Source organism: Chaetodon trifascialis, chromosome 10 (assembly GCF_039877785.1).
Source record: "Chaetodon trifascialis isolate fChaTrf1 chromosome 10, fChaTrf1.hap1, whole genome shotgun sequence".
Taxonomy (NCBI): Eukaryota; Metazoa; Chordata; class Actinopteri; order Chaetodontiformes; family Chaetodontidae; genus Chaetodon; species Chaetodon trifascialis.
In genome coordinates this window covers 1,165,867-1,188,738 of record NC_092065.1, presented here as the reverse complement: position 1 = coordinate 1,188,738, position 22,872 = coordinate 1,165,867, and the positions used below count along the sequence as shown (strand labels likewise).

Below are 22,872 nucleotides of genomic sequence, written 5' to 3'. Positions count from 1 at the left end.
AGGAAACTTTGTGGCCTTGGAGTCAGTCAGCAGATTTTGGAGCTTGTTTATAAAACTATGGTGGAAAGTGTTTTAACCTTTCATCTTCCTGCTTGGTATGGTCACCTAAATTGCAGACTTAAGAACAAACTTTCTAGGATTGTGTCTGCGGCAAGTAAGATAATTGGCAAACCTCAGGAGCCTTTGATCCAACTTTTTACAGAAAGGATGAGGAAAAAGGCGTAGAGCATCCTGTCAGATCGCTCTCATCCTCTATTCAGCCAGTTTGAGCCTTTAAACTCCGGGAGGTGCTACAGAGTCCCTCTGGCAACTAAAAATGTATTTAAGAAATCCTTTGTCCCTAGTGCTATAGTATCCTTAACTCTGCAAAGTGACTGATGGGATGTGGTCCATAGTCATGCCATAAACTTCTCTCAATACTTAATGTTTATAATGTATCTAATTTTATCTATGTACATTTTATTGCATTTTCTTTCTTATTTTATTTTGTTATTATTATTATTATTATTATTATTATTATTATTATTATTATTATTATTATTACTATTACTGTGTCTGGTGAGCCGAAGACAATTTTCCACCCCCCTGGTGGACAATAAAGATTTATTCTATTCTATTCTATTCTATTCTATTCTATTCTATTCTATTCTATTCTATTCTATTCTATTCTATTCTATTCACGTGAAAACATACAGATTGTAAAACTGAATTGTTAATAATGAATGAGCTGTGCTGTGGTGTTTTCATCAGCATATAAAACCCATTTTTTCAAAGGCAACAGAAAATAAATGTAAAAAATGGAAACCTGTGGGTTCATTGACATGAAACTGAATATGAAATAAACTCGAGATGATCTGATTCCTGTCTCGGTGCTTTTACACATGAGTGCTCTGACGGTATCGCTTCGGATACGCTCGTGTTCTGTCGGGAGTCTCCGTGGATGCATGTCTTTCGTGAGACTTCATGAAAAACAAACAACAGAGCGGCAGTCGTCTCTCCGGGTTTGCTCGCCCAGTGCATTGGTGTATCCGTTAATTTTGTAGAAGATATTGATTTTTACCGACTATCGTTAAGAGGTTCCGTGTCTGCAGTTCTTACCTGGCTCTTACCAGGCTCGGCTGTGTTCGGACCCTGCTCTACGCCACGGCTGCTCGTTCACATTCGGCTCTTGTCGTTTGGCGGAAGAATGGACGAGGCGGACTCGGCCACGAAGGCGCTCGGGCTGGATGAACCGCCCATCAGCATACCGCCGGTAAACGGCTCGGATACCGAGTCGGAGGCCGAAGTCACCACGATGGCCGTGATGGCCGAACCGGGAAACATCGACATGGGAGCCGAGTCCCTGCCGAACCCAGACGAGGCCGAGGCGGCGTTCGCAGGCAAGGGGGGCTGTAGCAACGAGCAGGCCGCAGCTGAGCGGGGTGGCACTTAGCACAAAGTGTGATGATAACGTTAGGTTTACTGCTTATTTGAACAGGGAGGACACAGATGCCTGGTAGAGACAAGTGAATCAGTAACGATTGTCACTTGAAACTGCGCAGCGCTTCAATAAGTCCAACAGCCATCTTAGGTTGTGTGGATTTGTGGTACATTTTACAATGTACTTGTTGCTAAACTCCGTTCAGTTATTGTGCAGCTTAAAGATTTTAGCCCTTTAGTTTATATTTCACATATATTCAATGCTCTTGTATTGCGCTTACTAGGTTAGCACGTGGTCCGAATTTTGGCAATGACTCACCATTAAGCAACTTTCCAACTTGAATGATAATTTAACTTTTAGTCAGTTTCCAGTACAAGCCCTACACCACAGTGTGTTAACCGGTGGATAACTGCAGATGACAGGATAAAAATAACCACGTTTGAAGTCTACATAGGGCTGGGCAATATGGCTGAAAACTGTTTCACTATGTTTTATATCGGTCATATCGATAATTATTGATATTTTTTTATGATCTATTTAAAATAAGGACCTGGAGAAAAATACATTACATTTAAACATTTTTATTTTAAATTTAACCTTCCTCTGATTATAATCCCCTCAGCTATCAAGGCAGAAAGGAAAGGAAATGTCAACACAACCATGGAAAACACTCAAATAAATAAATGTAAAAAAAAAAATGTAAACAGAGAGAAACCTGAGAACTTTTTTTCTGCAGGTTTAGTGCAGGAAGTTCACAAGCTGATTCAAGCTGCAGCACTCACTTTCTATTTCTCATCTCACTCCTCGCGAGGAATCAAATATGAGACAACGAGATGGCGCAACCGAACATGATACTGTTACATGATTGGCGTGTTAGCATGTCACTCCCACCGATCAGTGAGTATTTCCCTACGTTGCTCGGTTACCTGAGAGCAAGTGCCTTTGTTCATGCAACCAACCTTGCTTCACAACTTGTGGTTTCTTCCAATGAAGAAAAAAATTATCGAATGTTTTATCGAACGCATTTTTTATTGATACTGATTACGTGTCTATCGCGAGACATATCGTTATCGTTTTATCGCCCAGTTTACATACAGTTTACATATCACTTAAATCAGATGTTTACTTTTACCGAAGTGAAGAGCAGTTATCCAACAAGAGTGCTGACTCATGAATTAAAAATTGGTTATCATTATGCATAGATCTTCGTTCTTCAGCATAAAAATGCCATATTGAATGCAGTTTGGTCACAGCTTTAACTGGCCAAGCAGTCACCAGTGTTCAGGCTGGATGAGTGGTTGCCAAACAGCTGTAAAAAAACACAAAACAAAACAAAACAAAAAAAACATCAAATACTAATTTACACAGGTTCAGCAATAATTAAAAAGTAATAGTCATATTTTTTGGAAAAAAAAAAAGCTAAATACTGCATTGGATTTCTCCCACTCCCACACTAATGTCTGACATATTGAGAGTACATCTACAAATGAAAGCTGTTTGTTATAAGTTCCATCATTTTACAGTCTACTGTGAGGGACATCAGATAAAATGTTTACTAGTGATTACTAGAGAATACATTATGGTTAATAGAAATGGTCTTTCTCATATTACTCAGTGTAGCACTACATGATGTCATCATAGCACTCCAGTTTGGCTATGAGTATAATTTCCTTTACATTACTGGAGTACTGCAGTAGCTATTATAGAGCTGAAATGCTGAAGATGTATGCGGTGATAAAATATGTAAATGTCTTGTTTTTGATCAGAGGTGACGGCTGTGACGGTGGCAGATGTTCAAGCTGGAGAGGACAATGTTTTTACCACCACGGTCGCCACATCAGGAAGTCTCCCTGAACACATGCTGGTAGATCAACACACACTGACGGTGATACTGCTGTACACGCTCAGTACTGCTCTGTATATACAGTCTGTGCTGTCAGATCAGATCATCTACAAAGAGCATTAATCAGGCCAAAGGACAGCTTCAGTGTTTTCATCCCAGACGTTATTAAACTGATTTTCTCATCATTACTACTAATCATGAACTTCAGTGTGTCATAGCGCTCTGACATGTCCAACAGACATACAGACAGCAAGAGCAGCCAGCTGTTCTTCCTTCCAGTGCTTGTTTTCTTGATTACACTTTCAAGGTGTTGTTACTCATTGTTTCAAATGAATTGGGAGGAGGAACAACAAGCACCTGTGTCAGACTCAATATGTGGCTTAGTTCAGTTAGAAACTGAAATGATGAAATCATCTTTCTGAAACAACAAGATCTCCTCACAGACTGCTGGAAACACCTTCATTCCACTAAGCTTTAATTGACGCAGTGCACACTGCCATCTGCTGGTCAAACAAATTCCCAAACAACCTGTCTTCGAATCTTCCTACACTAGACAGTCATCCATAGCTGAGAGCTACTCCAGATTCACTGACGGTGGATAATTCATGCTTCCTAATGCTGCAGGTTGTACATAGCTGGTTTAACTAAACTAAAGAACTAAAAACATTTTTCTTCCACTTTAATTTCACTCCTTGATGATGCTGGAGGACAATGCTGTCTAACTTGTCACACTAAAATCCCAAAAGGCATTACACCTCTCACAGGAACCCCAAAAAACCTTGATGATCCACTGCAACCTCAGTGATTCTACTCTGTGCTTCTAGGTCCCTCTGCTGGCAGACAGTCAGCTGAGCCTGCACAATTTTTCTAGTGTATATACTCTGTGTGTGTGTGTGTGTGTGTGTGTGTGTGTGTGTGTGTGTGTGTGTGTGTGTGTGTGTGTGTGCGCGTGCGTGCGTATGTGCGCGCGCAAACGCGTGTGTTACAGAGTGGAAGGACGACCCTCCAGCTGGGAGAAGGTCTCAGTACCCAGAAGGCCACTTTGATCGTGGTTCACACTGACGGCAGCATCGTGGAGGCTGCTGGCCTCAAGTCTGCCACCATCGCATCAGGTACATGTGTGTTTCTGCGTGTGTGCGTGCATCTTATAGTAATGAGACAATCCTGCTGTCTGTCTCTGGGATCTCCATATTGACCCGGGGCCCCGTTCTTTGTACCTGGATATCCAGATTACAATGATGACGACTTGATGTGAGTCTGGATTAAGATGTTCATCTAGACTGGTTTAAAATAAGTCCTTGAGTCCAGAACTGCAAAAGTGCAGCCTTATTGACACTCAGCTGGATCGTGAGTGAGATGTTTTAGGGTGAACCCCACCTGGGTCTCAGCAGCCTGCACGTTCTCATCTGAAATCACAACTGCATCCTATTAAGAAATGACTGTGATGTTTTGGCATCATTACTACAATTTAGTTATCATAATGAAGAGTTACCTGTATTTATACATGATAAAATATACAAAGGAATCCAAGTTTGCATACTAAAAAAATGGGACACATAACAATGCTGGAACGCACATAAAAGGCACTTATGTCCATCAGTCTATTGCCCAGTTGCATGCTGGGAGTACCTACCTCATGACCAGCACTCAGTCAGTCCTGTGAATCCTGATCACGTTTTCAACTCTCTCCTCATTTTGACTTTCAAAATAAAAGCACACTGTTATTCAAAATAACTTAATCCAGGTTTAACAAATGAACCCCATAAATGCTGTCAGAACAGGGAATCCATCACACTCTCATACAGATTTGTGTCTGTTTGTTTTGTGTACCTGTGTGTCCCTCAGGCTCACAGACTCCACCCACCCCGCTGACTCCACCCCAGGACAAAGACTCCTGTTCAAAGTACAACTGGGACCCCACGGTCTACAACAACGAGCTGCCTGTCCGCTGCAGGAACACGAGCGGGGTCCTGTACAAGACCCGACTGGGATCAGGTGACCATTAAACCTGAGAGCAGTTTCACACAGCAATATTACCCCGACTGACTTCCTGTTTCTTTTAACTTTCCTGATGCTGAGAACGCTTCGTTTGGAGATTATCTGTCCAACTTCTTCATTTTTAAACACAGACCAGCAGAGCAGAAAAGAAACAAGTTACTGGACGTAACTCTGGTTCTATGAGTACATGCGTAGGCCTCTCTTCTTCTATAACATCATGAAATAAATAAACACAATATGTAGTATAAGGGTGGCACGGTGGTGCAGCAGGTAGTGCAGGTGCCTCACAGCAAGAAGGTCGCCGGTTCGATCCCCAGGTCAGGCCTTTCTGTGTGAAGTTTGCATGTTCTTCCCGTGCATGTGTGGGTTCTCTCCGGGCACTCCTTCCTCCCACGGACCAAAAACATTAGGTTAATTGGTGACTAAAATTGCCCTTAGCTGTGAGTGTGAGCAGTGAGTTGTCTGTTTGTGTATGTTGTCAGGGTGTATCATTGACAGCTGGGATAGGCTGCAACCCTGAAAAGGGATAGTTGGGTATAGATATAATTGGGTATATCCAATGGATGGATGGAATATGTAGTATATAAATATTAGGGCTGTCAGTTTAACGCGTTAATTAGATTAATTACGCTGCAATTTAACGCGCTATAAAAATTAACGCAATTAATCATGAGTGGCAAGTCAATGCGCAAGCATTTTTGGCCCTTTGAGTGACCCGTAGGCTGCAGTGGCCGGTCGCATCCTACCTGCGCCACTAGTCAAAAGCAGGGTGACAACAGACATGGATGCGACACCGGAGAGCGAGGCAAGCCTACTTGGACCTTTGAACGGCAAGTTTATTTATAAAAAGAACAAAGACGGGACTATTAACAAGAACGCAGTGATTTGTACCTTGTGTAAAAAAGAATTTTCCTATCACCGTAGCAGCTCCCGCCTGAATTATCATTTAAACGCTAAACGTAGTTGCTGCTAGTGCCGCTAGTGCTACCGTGAGCTCACTCCACCAACCCACACTTGCTGAGTTAGGAAAACGAATGAGCAAAGCTACGACAGAAAAACTGACAAACTCAATCGCAAAGTGGGTTGCTGCTGATTGCAGGCCGATTTCAATCGTGGAAGACGAGGGTCTAAAAGAGGCGTTTCAGATAGCGTCATCTGACTCTAATTTCCAGCTACCGTCGAGAACTACAGTGATGAAAAGAATTCACCAGCTGTAATGTGAATGTCAGTGAATTGTAATGTCCTAGAATTCAAATTCTTTATTTGGGGACCTTTAGCAGATATGAGATTAAAATGCGATTAATTAGATTAATTAATTACAAATCCTGTAATTAATTAGATTAATTTTTTTAATCGCCTGACAGCACTAATAAATATATTTTAAAAAAATGTGTGTGTGTATATATATATACACACACACATATATATATATTAGTGCTGTCAAAAATATTGCACTAACGCAAATCAATTGCGTCATTTTTTTTTTCGCGAGATTAACGTTCTGTGTGACCTAGTGTTTTTATAAGCTGCGGCCACTGCTAGTAACATAAGAAAAACTACAGGATCTGATTGTAAACCGGAAGCAAAACGATAGGCACGCCCCACGCACATGTTTGGTCTTGCCTGCTCGCTAGCTGTAAAAGTGTAGGCTACCAGTTTGTGTGGATGTCAAGCGTGAAATGCCGAAATGGATGCGGACAAGATTCTGAATGGAAAGTTTAGTTTCAAAAAGTTGCCAGATGGGTCGACTGACAAAACCAAAGTTATCTGTGTGTATTGTTGGTGTGAACTGTGTTATCACTGTAGCACATCCAGTCTGAAATACCATTTGATGGCCAAACACACATCGAAAGCAAATTCTCCGCCGTCCCCTTTTCAAATCCCGGCGACAATGGATGGCTTTTGACACAGGCATAAGGATGCCGTTATTTAGGAAGGAAACTTAAGAAAGGAAAGTTTAAGCCATGGTTTAACTGCACTATAGGCTGAGTCCTAGTTTACAATGATGTGCACTTTGTAACTTTATTTTAGATCATCCTGTGTTGATCCCTTAGAAAGGGTTGTTGAAGGGGCTTTTTTGTAACCAAGTATTTATTTTTTTGTCATCTGTTTATTGACAGTGTTAAATTGTGTGAGATTTGATTCATTCCAATGTGAATGACTGCTCAAAGTGAGAATGTTAGTGTGAAATATAACACTACACGTTGTTGTTTTCAATTAAAAAACATTTGCACAAAGCAAGCCTATCCACTTTTCCATGTTGATAACAGTATTAAAAAGATAATTCAAGGAACATTTAGAATAGAAAAAATGTGCAATTAATTTGCGATCAATCGCACGTTAACTATGACATTCATGAGATTAATCGCGATTAAATATTTTAATCGATTGACAGCACTAATATATTTAAAAAAAAAACACAAGTCAAAGTCTTACATTCAAAATGTTACTGAGGTAAAAGTATTATCAGTAAAATGTACTTAAAGTATTAAAAGTTGAAGTTCTCATGCACAAAAGTGTTTTGTTTTTTTTTACATTAGTAATACTAAAGTATTAATTAATGTTGTTAATTAAGTGACTGTGTGGACTTTCTGAGAAGATGTGAATCAGAGCTTTGGTGATTTCAGAAGGCTGTCTCTGTGATTATTGAGTTTCTTTTCCAGGTACCAAATCAGAAAATGAACTAATTTTAACTGCAGATGATAGTCAGTTTTCTTGACAGTGTAATCTTAACAGAATTTGAAGCTCTGTGATTGGATGTTTCGTACTGAAGTGCATCTTGGAAGCCGTAGTTGACTTCTTGAGGTTTTATGGCCCACAGGCTTTGGAGCTTCGACAGATGAACTGGATTGTTACTGAAACATCCCTCCTCACTGCTTGACAAGAGCCGACTACGACCACTACTCTGTTGTTCTTTAGCACTTATTTCTTATTTCCCACGCTGACCCTGAGCTGTGTTGTGTTCAGGAGGTAAAGGTCGCTGCATCAGACACAACCAGCAGTGGTTCACTCCCACTGAGTTTGAAGGACTGGCCGGAAGAGCGAGCAGCAAAGACTGGAAGAGGAGCATCAGATACGCCGGCAGACCTCTGTTGTGCCTCATACAGGTACTAGCTAATACTTTTGTGTGACTACACTGTACTGCTGTAGTACTCCACTTACTATCTATGCAAAGTCCTTTTTCAGTTTGCACATAGATCAGCTCATTCCCAACAGAAGCTTAACTATGTGTGTGTGTACGCGCGTGTGTGCACAGGAGCGTATCCTGAACCCCCATGCTGCTTCCTGTACCTGTGCCGCCTGCTGTGATGACCTAACGGGGGTGAGTGTGCAGGACTGTTCCTGGTCCTGGAGAACCTGCAGGACCAGAAGGAAGCAGAGTGAAGGAAGATGATCATGTTTGTCAGTTAACTAGTGATGAAGGCAGTAATTGATTGATTAGTTGACTAGATGTCGATAATCCCTGAATGATTTTCCAGTAAAGCCTCAAACGAGGGGTGCCCCTATAGCTCAGTTGGTAGGGTGTGCACCTCATGAATTGAGGCTGTCAGCCCTCTGCAGTGGCCGCAGGCTCGACTTCCACCTGTGGCTCATTTGCTGCATGTCATCCCCTCTCTGTCTGTCCCCTTTCCTATCACATCCTCAGCTGTCTCTATCGTAAAGGCTAAAAAGCCCACTATTTGCTCGTTGTGTTGTCACTGGGTGGTTTTACACCTTGTTCATTATTTGGGTGGTGTGAGATAATTTAGGTTAATTTTGGTAAAAGTCATAAGCCACGTCCTGATGGACCGACCAATGATTGGCGGTCTCTGATCTGAGCCACTTGTGATAACTGAAGACTGACAGATGTTATTTCACTCTCACAGTGTTGAACAAAAAGAGATGAATTTTTATTATTGTAACTTTTGGGTCTCCTGAAGAAGACTGGAGGTGCATCTTAACCAAGTCCTTCTTTTTCTTATTCCTCTCAGCCACACAACATAATGGAAAAGCTGAGGAGCCAAATTATGTCATTTTCTTCCTTCCCGGCAGCACAGGACGAACCTGCGGGACATTGTGCCCGTTTCTGGCTTCACACTGTGCTGCTGGGAAGGAAGAAAAAACCCGTCTGACATCTGAAATAAAGAATTCTACTTCTTTTATGGTGATTGGGCAGGTTTGAGGCTATGATTGGGTTATTTGGTCAATCAAATATGGCAGCACTGACTCCAGTTTCTGAGATGATTTGACCTCAGTTTGTGTTTGTCTTCTTCTCTCTTCAGTGTCCAAAGGATACAGACTCTCTGGTAGCAGAAAACATCAGTATGGTAAATTTAATTTAGTTTTTTCCTATAACCTCATCTTTTTTAAACTATGATCAGTTTTGATTCATTGCCTAGTATTGATAAGCCTTGTTTTTTAATAATGTAATGAGCTTTCAGTGCAGTTTGGTGTTCATGTGTATGGATCAGTCCATTTTGGACAAAAAAATTCCTATAACAGCTGCATGGTGGAACAGCAGGTAGTGCGCGTGCCTCACAGCAAGAAGGTTGCCGGTTCGATCCCGGGGCGGGGCCTTTCTGTGTGAAGTTTGCATGTTCTTCCTGTGCATGTGTGGGTTCTCTCCAGGCACTCCGGCTTCCTCCCACAGACCAAAAACATGCTCATTAGGTTAATTGGTCACTAAAATTGCCCCTGAGTGTGAGTGTGAATGGTTGTTTGTCTTGTGTGTTGCCCTGCGATCGACTGGCAACCAGTCCAGGGTGTACCCCGCCTCTCGCCCGTTGACAGCTGGGATAGGCTCCAGCCCCCCCGCAATCCCAAAAGGGATGGGCGGTATAGAAAATGGATGGCTGCATGAATGGCTATTCCTGTAACATCAGCAGTGCTGGTAATAAAAGCAGGCTCATCCTAAACTTCTCTCAAGTTGATGCTCTGTTCATTTGCACTGTCACAGCTGCCTCATTCATAGGCAAATTCGTTGTCACTGTGACATTACATTCAAGATTTCCCATCTTATTTCCCATCCTCACTCAGTTTGTTGTAGTGATTATCTGTTCAGCGTGACTTGCTCGTTTGCAGCAGTTTTGGTCTGGTTGACAGTGGATGATGGAACATCAACAGATCAGAGACATCAGTCTTTTTAAGACATGGCCTCCTGAGCTCATAGACTTTAAAGTGAGGCCCTCATTCCAGGTTGAATATTTAGTTTTTTCCGACGTTCAAATGGTGGCTCATGTTTGAAGTGACCGGTCGTTAATCACGCCATTGGCTGTTCGATCCTTTGAGCCTCATTTCCATGTGCCAAAGTGTCTTTGGGCAAAACACTGAAAGTCCAGCCTTTCTCTGGTCTAGGTTTATCCAGTTGTGAGGATTTGCTGCTCTTGTCACACTGGACACTGATGGACACTGGGATGGACCTTCTTACTATTTTCTGATGCTTCATAGACTGAAAACATTTGACCCTTTTGGTCTCTTTTGTTCAATGAAAACAGTGTTTTGGGGGAAGAACGTTTGTATTAAAGGTAACTCTGTTTTAAAGCATCATCCCTACTGATGTAATCTGTCTCTCTGTCTCCTCCCTGCTCGGTTCAGACCGGTCCAGTCCGCCTCTTTGTCCCGTACAAGAGACGGAAGAAGGACAACGAGCCTCGGGTCACCACCCCCAAAAAGGAACTTCCTGCCACCAAAAACATCACGCTGGCGCCAGGGACCACATGTACGGCAGGTGACCTCAGTCTGATGTGTGATTGGACGAGCACATATGGTGTAATATCGCTGTCAAAAAGACGTGTCCATAATTTAAGTTTCGTATTTGTAAAGTTAACAATTTGTGTGTCATAAAAGTTGTTTTACACAAAATTCCGCTGTCATAGACGTGAGTCTGTAAAATTGGGTTCGGGTTACGAGTATTTTTATATGAGTATGCGTCTAAAAGCTGTGAGTGCAAAGTCTTGAGAATACGACTCATTTTTCTACGACTACGAAGTCTTCACTGTGGATACGAATTCAAGTTTACGGGTATGACTCGAAAAGTGCTGAAATGACGTCACTGAGGTCACAGTCAAGTCGCAGGGGAAGGTAATCGATCGGCGATTCCTCCAACTGCGCATACGCATGCCCCAGATGCAAACGTGCAGGGCAACACCACCATCCCTGGAGAGACTTCACTGGCAAAGCTCTAAAGTCTCACCCATTGGGCGGCAGCCGATTTTTATTTTTTTTTATGCACTGAGCAGGATGGGGAAGGGCGGGGGTTACACACACACTTGCACTTAGAAATGCTGAATTGAATAAATATTTTTATTTGTACCAATTTATGTGTCATTTATCAGATCAGACCCCCATCCCCACCCCAACCCTCACTGCGGCTGCCAAATCTCACTCTGAACTCGAGAGCCCTGCACAGGTAACGTCAATAATAACGTGCATAGCCATTATTTATTTCATAAAATCGAACCATTTTATATAATATACATTTCTTGAACTCACATACTTATTGCTTTAGCTTGCAAGATAAAGATATTTACATGCCGATGAAGCTAGTTTAGTGCTATTGTTACTGGGATTAGAAGTGGGCCAGTGCTAATTAGTTAGCACTAAACAGCTATGAAACATATAATGTTACCCCTCAAAAAATGCTCTGTCCTCATAATTTTCGACCAGAGCATTAACAATCAAGCCAGATTTGGGATGAGTTAACGTGAACCAGTAACTTATTGTCTCAAATTTATAATTTCACCCGTAAACCGTGCAATAAGCAGGATGATTCATCATGTCCGGGTTTATTTCTCCATATCAACCTTCTCCCTCTTTCCGTGTTAACTTTATACAAAGTTACTGGTTCACGTTAATTCATCCCAAATCTGGCTTGATTGTTAATGCTCTGGTCGAAAATTATGAATGATAGCATAACGATAGCACTAAGCTAGCTTCATCGGCATGTAAATATCTTTAGCTTGCAAGCTAAAGCAATAAGCATGTGAGTCCGAGAAATGTATATTGTGTAAAATGGTTCGATTTTATGAAATCAATAATAGCTATGCACGTTATTATTGACATTATCTATGAAGTCTCTTCGGGGATGGTGGAGTTGCCCTGCAGGTTTGCGGCTGGGGCATGCGCAGTTGGAGGAATCGCCGATCGATTACTTTCCCCTACGACTTGACTGTGACCTCAGTGACGGTCATTTCAGCACTTTTCGAGTCGTACCCGTAAACTTGAATTCGTATCCACAGTGAAGACTTCGTAGTCGTAGAAAAATGAGTCGTATTCTCAAGACTTTGCACTCACAGCTTTTGGACTCATACTCATATAAAAACACTTGTAACCCGAACCCAATTTCACAGCCTCACATCTATGACAGCGGAATTTTGTGTAAAACAACTTTTATGACACACAAATTGTTAACTTTACAAATACGAAACTTAAATTATGGACACTTCTTTTTGACAGCGATCTTACACCATAAGCACAGAGCTGCTGTGCTCACAGTCACAACAGCTTGTGGTCCTCTCATTGAAAGTATTGAAAGTCCTGGATTTTTCTGTCAAACCTCTGGTGTGAACATTTAACTTTGATTCAGAAGTTGGAAGTCTGTCCAAACATGTCTGACACGTCTGTCCTCTGCCAACAGTCACGGTGTCTCCATCAGGACAATTCACCACCTCTGGCACCTTGACCTTTGACCGGACTCCAACGGGCGATACCACCGCCGCCGCCATCATCTCAGAGGGCTCAGCGCAGAGCGAGGTGTTTGCCAGCACAGCAGGTACCGTCCATCAGGGGTGTCCTACTGTCCATCTGTCCATTATCTGTATCACTTCTCTATTTTCAGCTGTTATATATTCTCTTCCTTAATGATCTGTGGAGGGGTTTTCCCACAATGCCCCTCACGGCCACTGACCTGCAGTCTGTCTGCCATCCTATGGTACGTCAGGGAAGCACCCCAGCTGCACTCTGATTGGCTGTTGTGTTGCTGTAATGAGCTCTCAGGAGGGTTGGTGGGTGTGAGCGCTGTGTGACTGATTTCTCTGTCAGATCCAAACCTCCTTTTATAGGTCCAATCCGAGCTCTCTCACATGTCCTCTGAGGAGGATATTTCCTGTTCTGATCAGCTGACAAACACATGAACTGATGATAATTCATCCAGAGTTCAGAGGGTTGGAAATATGACAAAATATTAAATAAAGAAACCATTCCTGATTGGACCTTTAATCTTCACTAGAACTGTTCTGATTGGCCGGATTGGAGATGTCTTCATCTGACTGCTGAGCAACACACACACACAGGCCCAGGGTGCTTCATTAACCTCAGGGTGAAGGACAAGTAGACAGTAGTGATGGCGAGATGAAGCTTCTTGAACTTGAAGCCTTCCAGCCAAAAGGTTCACAAAAAGGTTCATTTCTCAAGGCATGTGCACACAAACCCCCCTGCTGGTCAAAGACAGCCAGATATATTATAGTTGGTGATGGGTCATACCATGCCTATGCTTACCTACCATGCCTAAGTAATTGTAATTGTAAATTTTATCAATTTGCACTGGAGCCTGTCCTGCAACAGTTCAGTTATGGGAATGACTGCCAAGTAAAATAAATCAATTAATCTTAATAAATGCATTTCATGTATTGTTCATGTATTCATTCATATAAATAAAATTTTGATTGTTGTTAGATAGTTTAGTGTATTATGGGTATGTAACATGACAATACATTGGAATCTAATATTACTTGTTAAATGTTTATCAGTAAATAATTTTGTCAACGTTTGAATAGCTCATAATGACAGGGGAACAACTGTTTTCAAACTGCTTGTGAACATGAAGAGGGCAGTGATTTTGATTGTGCAACTAAAGGACTTAATTTATTTTTATTCAGAAACTAAATATGCCACATCCATCCATCCATCCATCCATTGTCTTCCGCTTATCCGGGGCCGGGTTGCGGGGGGAGCAGTCTGAGCAGGGACGCCCAGACCTCCCTCTCACTGGACGCTTCCTCCAGCTCTTCCGGGGGGATCCCGAGGCGTTCCCAGGCCAGCCGAGTGACATAGTCACCCCAGCGTGTCCTGGGTCTTCCCCGGGGCCTCCTCCCGGTGGGACATGCCTGGAACACCTCCCTAGGGAGCCACCTCAGCTGACTCCTCTCGATGTGGAGGAGCAGCGACTATAATCTGAGCTCCTCCCGGGTGACAGAGCTCCTCACCCTATCTCTAAGGGAGCGCCCCGCCACCCTGCGGAGGAAACTCATTTCAGCCACTTGTATCCGGGACCTCGTTCTTTCGGTCATGACCCAAAGTTCATGACCATAGGTGAGGGTTGGAACGTAGATTGACTGGTAAATCGAGAGCTTCGCCTTTCCGCTCAGCTCCTTCTTCACCACGACAGACCGGTACAGCGACTGCATTACTGCAGCCGCTGCACCGATCCGCCTGTCAATCTCACGCTCCATCCTTCCCTCACTCGTGAACAGGATCCCAAGATACTTAAACCCCTCCACTTGAGGCAGGAACTCTCCCCCAACCTGAAGGGGGCAAGCCACCTTTTTCCGGTCGAGAACCATGGCCTCGGACTTGGAGGTGCTGACTCTCATCCCAGCTGCTTCACACTCGGCTGCGAACTGTCCCAGCGCATGCTGAAGGTCCTGGCTCGAGGTAGCCAACAAGACAACATCATCCGCGAAAATCAGAGACGAAATCTGCCGGCCCCCGAACCGAAACCCCTCCGGCCCCTGGCTGCGCCTAGAAATTCTGTCCATAAAAATAATGAACAGAACCGGTGACAAAGGGCAGCCCTGCCGGAGTCCAACAGGCACCGGGAACAGGTCCGACTTACTGCCGGCAATGCGGACCAAGCTCCTGCTCCGGTTGTACAGGGACTGTACAGCCCTCAACAGAGGGCCTCCAACCCCATACTCCCGGAGCACCTCCCACAGAATGACGCGAGGGACACGGTCAAATGCCTTCTCCAAGTCCACGAAGCACATGTGGACTGGTTGGGCAAACTCCCATGAACCCTCAAGCACCCTGTGGAGGGTATAGAGCTGGTCCAGTGTTCCACGGCCAGGACGAAAACCGCATTGTTCCTCTTGAATCCGGGGTTCGACTATCGGCCGGATTCTCCTCTCCAGTACCCTGGAATAGACTTTCCCAGGGAGGCTGAGGAGTGTGATCCCCCGATAGTTGGAACACACCCTCCGGTCCCCCTTTTTAAAAAGAGGGACCACCACCCCAGTCTGCCAGTCCAGAGGCACTGTCCCTGTCTGCCACGCGATGCTGCAGAGGCGTGTCAACCAAGACAATCCTACAACATCCAGAGACTTGAGGTACTCAGGGCGGATCTCATCCACCCCTGGCGCTTTGCCACCGAGGAGCTTGCGAACTGCCTCAGTGACTTCAGCCCCGGTGATGAATGAATCGACCTCCATGTCCCCAGTCTCTGCTTCCTCTATGGAAGACATGACAGAAGGATTGAGGAGATCCTCGAAGTATTCCTTCCACCGCCCGACAATATCCCCAGTCGAGGTCAACAGCTCCCCACCTCCACTGTAAACAGTGTTGACAGAGAGTTGCTTCCCTCTCCTGAGGCGCCGAACGGTTTGCCAGAATTTCCTCGAGGCCAACCGGTAGTCCTCCTCCATGGCCTCCCCGAACTCCTCCCAGACCCGAGTTTTTGCTTCTACAACCGCCCGAGCTGCCGCACGCTTGGCCTGCCGGTACCCATCAGCTGCCTCAGGAGTCCTATGGGCCAACCAGGCCCGATAGGACTCCTTCTTCAGCTTGACGGCATCCCTTACTTCCGGTGTCCACCACCGGGTTCGGGGGTTGCCGCCACGACAGGCACCGCCGACTTTACGGCCACAGCTACGGACAGCTGCATCAACAATGGAAGTGGAGAACATGGTCCATTCAGACTCAATGTCTCCAACCTCCCTCGGGATCTGGTTGAAGCTCTCCCGGAGGTGGGAGTTGAAAACTTCCCTGACAGCGGGTTCCGCCAGACGTTCCCAACAGACCCTCACGGTACGTTTGGGTCTGCCAAGTCTGTCCCGCTTCTTCCCCTGCCAGCGAATCCAACTCGCCACCAGGTGGTGATCAGTTGACAGCTCAGCCCCTCTCTTTACCCGAGTGTCCAAGACATACCGCCGAAGGTCAGATGATACGACTACAAAGTTGATCATTGACCTCCGGCCTAGGGTGTCCTGGTGCCACATGCACTGATGGACACCCTTATGCTTGAACATGGTGTTCGTTATGGACAAACTGTGACTAGCACAGAAATCCAACCCGAAGGCGCAGGGAAGCGACCCTCTCGCTCAGCGGGGAGAACTCCAACACATGGCGGCTGAGCTGGGGGGCTATAAGCAAGCCCACACCAGCTCGCTGCCTCTCACCGTGGGCAACTCCAGAGTAGAAGAGAGTCCAGCCTCTCTCAAGGAGTTGGGTTCCAGAGCCCAGACTGTGCGTGGAGGTGAGCCCGACTATCTCTAGCCGGTACCGCTCAACCTCCCGCACTAGCTCAGGCTCTTTCCCCCATAGTGAGGTGACATTCCATGTCCCCATAGCCAGAGTCGTTGTCCAGGGTTTGGGTCGTCGGGGCCCCCGCCCACAACTGCTACCCATATCACAATGCACGGGCCCCTTCTGATCCTTCCTGCGGGTGGTGGGCCTACGGGAAGGCGGGCCCACGTTGCTCCTTCGGGCTGTGCCTGGCCGGGTCCCATGGGCAAAGACCCGGCCCCCAGGCGCTCGCCTGCGAGCCCCAACCCCAAGCCTGGCTCCAGGGCGGGGCCCCGGTGACGCCAATCCGGGCGACGTACACTTCTTTGATTGAATGTCTTTCATAAGGGGCTTTTTGAACTGCTCTTAGTCTGACCCGTCACCTAGAACCTGTTTGCCTTGGGAGACCCTACCAGGGGCAATAAGCCCCGGACAACATAGCCTCTAGGATCATTGGGGTACTCAAACTCCTCCACCACGATAAGGTGGCAGTTCAAGGAGGAGTAAATATGCCACATTCCCCTCATTATTTTCATGCAAAGCACAAGAATGCCTCAGCGTGAATGAGGTGTTGTTGTTGTACCCCAATTCTTTAGCACACAACAAACACTACACCTTCGATTAAAAGAAAAGACAGTGAAAAATATAGTACATTGCATAACAAACACAAAACACATGTAATAATGATACTGAAAGTGTACTTATTTAAGAAAGAAAGAAAGAAAGAAAGAAAGAAAGAAAGAAAGAAAGAAAGAAAGAAAGAAATCCCTTTATTAGTCACAATTTAACACAACATGCAAAGTTGAAACTGCTCATGCCATTGCATATGTGAAATTTTTTTCTCCACCTTTAACCCATCCTGGTCAGTCCTTCCTCTGCGGCAGACCAGGAGCGGTGGGTTGCCAGCCGACCAGCACCCAGGGACCAGTTCCTTTGTCGTCACCATTGGTCAGGTGGTGATCTTCTTGCATGTTTTTAGTGGGGGTGTTTTATGGAGGATACCCCAGGTGAACACGGGGAGAACATGCAAACTCCACACCGAAAGGCCCCTTTCCTCGAGGTACTGAAGGCATGGTGGAGGACACGCCACCAGCACCCACAGCGGGATTCAAACTGGGACCTTCTAGCTGTGAGGCGACAGTGTTACCACCTGTTCCACTGTGCCACCTTTTTATTGAGAGAGATCAGTTAAAAATGTTCCCACATGGGGGAAAACGTTCCCTTTCTCACAGGCTCCATCAAAATGCACCTCTGTCAAACACAAACCAAAAAATCGCCAACACTAACCCACAAAGTGCGAGCAGATCCATTGCGGTACATGAATTGCGCAGATACTCGAACCAGTTCCTGAACCAGCGAGGCTTCGAGCATCATCAGTGACATCATTCGCCCTAATAGACACAAGCATCGATACGCGCTTCACTAAACACTTCAGGGATTTCTCAACACACACTTCGAAGCGTTGGCATGGTACGACCCATCACTAGTAGACCGTAGTGACAGCTGGATGTGCTGCAGTGTGTGTGTGTGTGTGTGTGTGTGTGTGTGTGTGTGTGTGTGTGTGTGTGTGTGTGTGTGTGTGTGTGTGTGTGTGTGTGTGTGTTTGCTTGTTTGGAGTTTCCGACGATGAAGATGCTAATCCGCTTTATTTACATTTAGGCAGTAAAGTCTCTGCTGCTGTAGGTGGACCTGAGTACAAAGACTCACTATAAAATGTTTTGACAGCATTAATATCCAGGAGAGGAAAAGCTGCACAAAGATTAACAGTGAATAAACATACTTTTACATGTAATCATTCTTTTTACCAGAAAATGCACAAAAAGTTAAAATTTTCTTTTGAAGAATTCATGTCCACCTATACCTGTGTAGTACTTCTCACTTCTCTGTCTCCCATGTAGCCTGAGAGACAAAACCCAGGGCACAAAGTATGAACACACTAATACACATTAGAGTTTTTCCAGCAGATTAGCTGCAAAGTAAAGTCCAGTGAACATGAGTATTCTCTGGGCGCTGATGAGGTCAACATGCCTCCTTTCACCTGCGAGAGCACACACGCCTTTTCCCCAGGACATGTGACATCAGAGACTGAGATGGATGTGCTGTTATTTTTGGACTCGTCCGTTCTCAGCGGAGCTCCGAGCTGTCAGTGACTCCACTGCCACGGGAATACATCATGTATGTAGGTCAGGAGTGAATTTATGGAGGACGCACAGACACAGTGACCTGGATCTGTTCAGACTGCCTGCCCGGTTCGATTCCACATGCTCTTCTTCTACATTTGGTACCTGAAGGACTGATGTAAACCTCAGATATACCGCAGCAGGCGTCCACTTGCATTAGCTGTCAAAGGAGACCTGCTGCACGCTCCCAACACGTGGACCAGGTGGTCAAACGTTAAAGCAAGCGTTCATGAGCTGGTATCATCGACCAAACTTACACTGAGCCTCTGCCTGTGTTGTGGGTGGATGAGATAGATTACAGAAACCTGGTTCATGTGTCAGAAATCAGCTGACCTGCCTCACTTCCTGTCCTGTCTCTACTGTCCTCTGTGTATTAATGTCTTGGTCACTCTTCTTTGTCTCTCTCAGTGCTGACGGCGCTGCCGGCACTGGCTGTGGCCCCTCAGCCGGTTCAGGCCAAGATGACGATGGCAGCGGTGGCGGAGGCGTCCCCGTCGGTGGGGCTGGTGAGTGGGCTAGAGGTGTCGCCCATAGGGGGGGCGGGGCCATCAGTCAGTGAAGGGCAGAAGAACACCTGGGTGTACCTGGAGGAGCTGGCCAGTACGCTGCTGAGCAACGTCCAGCAGCTGAAGACTCTGATCGAACAGGCCAAAAACTCTCCGGGGGACGTTGCAGGGGCCAAAGGTCAGGGAGGCAGGACTGAGGTGAGAACACACACATACACGTACACACACACTGGGCTACGTTGTCTAGATGAGTAGCATTAACCAGAAAGTAAATTAGCACACATGATAATTAAAAATAGAAACGATTTTGAGGTGATTACTTTATTACTGAATCACTGACTCTGTGTGTGTGTGTGTGTGTGTGTGTGTGTTCAGTGTGGTCTCAGTCATTCATTTCAGCAGCCGGACAACTCAGAGGCCAAGAGGAGCTCTGAAATCACCGACATCGTCATCAACGTATGACACAGGCACACATAAACACACACACACACACACACACACACACACACACACACACACACACACACACACACACACACACACATAATGCATCTCCCTCATGTTCATAGAAAATTACATTTTTCGCTTGTTGTGTAAAGTTGTAGTTAGTGATGTTTACTCTGCAGTGACCTCTGATGGCAGCCTGGAGAAAAAACAGCAACATCCTGATGTTGAAAAATAGTTCCTGTTTGTTACCTGTTCAGTCCTCATGTGTCGTCATGTCTTCTCGGGTGTCCTCCTGTTTTGATTCTGCAGCAGATGTGTGTCAACTGTGGTCGGGTGGCGATGAGCGAATGCACAGGCTGTCACAAGGTCAACTACTGCTCCACCTTCTGTCAGAGGAAGGTAAGACTCACCTGAACTGTCCTAAAGTCGCACTTTTCTTTTAATTTAACAGCGTTTTTTTTAAATCTGTTATTCAAGAAATGTCCTGACTTTGAGACAAAACATGATAAAGCAGATAACTCACATGCAGTAATTCCTTTAGCTTTATTTGTTAGCTGTTAGCAGAGTTAGCTGTTTAATTGGTAGGTTTTATTTTCATAGGCAGAGGTAGGTAAGTAGTTATTAAGATTATATCTGATACTGAAATTAAAAAATATCTTAATCCCGTAGTGATATTCTCGATTAACATGATTGACTTTAAAGCAGCAGTAAGTAAGATCGAGAGGAGAGCAGACTTTGCCTGAAAATTTGAACCAACACAAGTTCCACGTCACTCCCCCTCCCTCTCCACTGCACTCATGCCCTGCCTCCAAGCCCCTCCTTCCTGCAGCGTCTGTGCAGCTGCCGTAACAACCAGTAACGTTAGCCTTAGCATCAGAAATGAGCTAACTCTGCCCAGCCACTACATCACAGTTGCTAACATACCGTATGTGCTGCGGAGAGTTACTGTAACAATCACCATATTAGCTTTATGGTTATTTGTTGTCTTAGCGGTATATGCTGTATATGCTTTGCGGGTGGCTGTTGCTCTGCCACAGCTTTCACTAGCCTCTTGACGCCGCTCACGGAGCTGTTTGACTGTGTCCGACGCGTTGGATTCTTGCAAATAGCAGTAGAAGCAGTAGGTGGGACCAATGGAGCTGGGTTTTTTTTCACAGATTACATGTTTCATCTACTGCTGTCTGGACATAGGGACAGTTTTAGCAAAAATGACAAAAAAATACTTTTGTACAAGTTACCCACTGCAGCTTTAAGTAAGAATTCAGTTGTAAGTTTCTGCATTGCATGCATGTTGCTCTATGTCTTGCACAAAGCCAGTCTAAAAAATATCCATCTTCTCTGAAGTCTTTGTCAAAACAGCGTCTTTTACTGAGTGCATTGTTATTGACAGGATAAAAAGAAACGTATGAAAATAAACTCAGATCAGCGTTTGTCCCTGCAGGACTGGAGGGATCACCAGCACACCTGCTGTCAGTCAGCAGGGGGTGTGGCGGGTCAGGAGGAGCCAGTCACAGCCATGGACATGGACAAGGTGAAATAAGCCCACAGTCTGCATGAGAGCATGAGCGGTGGTCTCACCAGACAGGAAGTCCTTATGTGGACATGTGGGACTTCATTCTAAACATGTCTGAGCTGAAGACTTCACATCTTGCTTTGGAAACTTTTTTGTGAAAGTTTCCCCTCAGACAGACATGAAAGAAGGTCTCTGACCTTGTTGTATACGAACTGCACTGACAGAAATTGGGAAGTTGTTGTGTTATGAAACACTAATTTGCTGCCCTTTAAACTTGCATTAAGCAGATTTAAATCTCCACAGACAAACAAAGTTCAAAGGCATTAGTGAAATAAAACATATTAAACTGACCCCGCGCCTTTCTGGACATTGCTTTCAGGTGAATTATTTGTTTTTAATTTTGTGGCTTTTTTTTATATCTAGAAATATGACCTAATTTTGTTACCTAATAATACTAAGTATTATTTTTTGCATAAGATTAAAAAAACTTGAAATTTTGAAACTTGCAGAAGTTGAGTGTTTGAATCCAGAGCTGCTGTTATTAAATCATTAAACTAAACAGAACTTTAATTTTTCCATTTGTGTGCATGTCGTGTGAGATGTATGGAGATGCCAGATACCAGAGCAGTAAATGGTGTCCTGTGAGTGATGCATTTCAGCCGATCAGATTGAGTGTCCCACCTGGTGGATTTGATGTTTGACTTCCTGCGGTTAAAAAAAAAGGACGTTCACTTTAATTAGAAATGAATGAAAATCAGGAAATAATTCACATTTTAAAGTACAGTTTGCACAATTTTTACTCAGTTTAATGTCACACTAACATAATTCGCCACTAACGTTTCCATTTTACTTATTGTCTTTTTAATGAATCTTTTTAATGAACTTTGAGTTCAGGGCATCTTGCGTCAGAGGTGACTTCTGTCCCTCTTATTTCATCTCCTCAGATGTTTATTTAATAAGTTAATTGATTAATGAAATACAAATTTCAGGTTTATTTTTATCCATCTGGAGTCTCAGAGGGAATGCTTCACTCCCGCACACCCCAGCATCGTGTGTTCTGCTTCTGGTTGAGCTTTTATTTATTTATTTTTTTTTCTGTGTTTAGCAGCTGAAGACAGAGTTTAGTTTTCTCATATTTCTTGCAGTCAGCTGATCTGTCAGAGCCACTCTTGAGGAATCACCTCAGACGTGATGACATTTTATTCTGCTGAGTCTCTGTCCCAGTGGCGCTCAGGCGTCTGTTGCTGCTCACTGACAGTGAAGGGGACCCCCCCAGGACCAGACATTTCCTACATTAACAGCCACCTGTAAATGCAGGAAACCGTAGCAGGGGAAACTGCAGCCTCTTCTCTTTAAAGGAAAGCTTCACAGTTTTCTTCATACAACATTCAGGTGCTCATATGAACAATTTTGGGTATTCTCCGTCTCTTCAACTGGAATTGTGTCAGGCGAGAAACTCTGCCCTTGAGCTCTCTTTCCCTCAGCTCGAG

At 44.7% G+C, this 22,872-nt stretch overlaps 1 protein-coding gene across 3 annotated transcripts; it reads left to right on the top strand.

The window, feature by feature from the left end:
- Positions 1 to 916: 916 nt before the first annotated feature.
- On the top strand, positions 917 to 21,938 carry deaf1 (DEAF1 transcription factor). 3 transcript variants are annotated; one of them, XM_070971663.1, is made up of 13 exons: positions 917 to 1,379; positions 3,187 to 3,284; positions 4,252 to 4,375; positions 5,109 to 5,258; positions 8,229 to 8,368; positions 8,518 to 8,583; positions 9,524 to 9,568; positions 10,836 to 10,959; positions 12,877 to 13,011; positions 19,325 to 19,620; positions 19,798 to 19,878; positions 20,179 to 20,268; positions 21,311 to 21,938. In XM_070971663.1, exons 1-13 carry the CDS (start codon positions 1,187 to 1,189, stop codon positions 21,407 to 21,409), a joined length of 1,641 nt encoding a protein of 546 aa, XP_070827764.1. In that variant the 5' UTR covers positions 917 to 1,186; the 3' UTR covers positions 21,410 to 21,938. The 3 variants fall into 3 exon arrangements, with proteins under 3 accessions (XP_070827764.1, XP_070827763.1, XP_070827762.1); XM_070971662.1 differs by having other exon boundaries at positions 10,836 to 10,968; positions 20,182 to 20,268; positions 21,311 to 21,568; XM_070971661.1 differs by having other exon boundaries at positions 10,836 to 10,968; positions 21,311 to 21,568.
- The last annotated feature ends 934 nt before the right edge of the window (positions 21,939 to 22,872 follow it).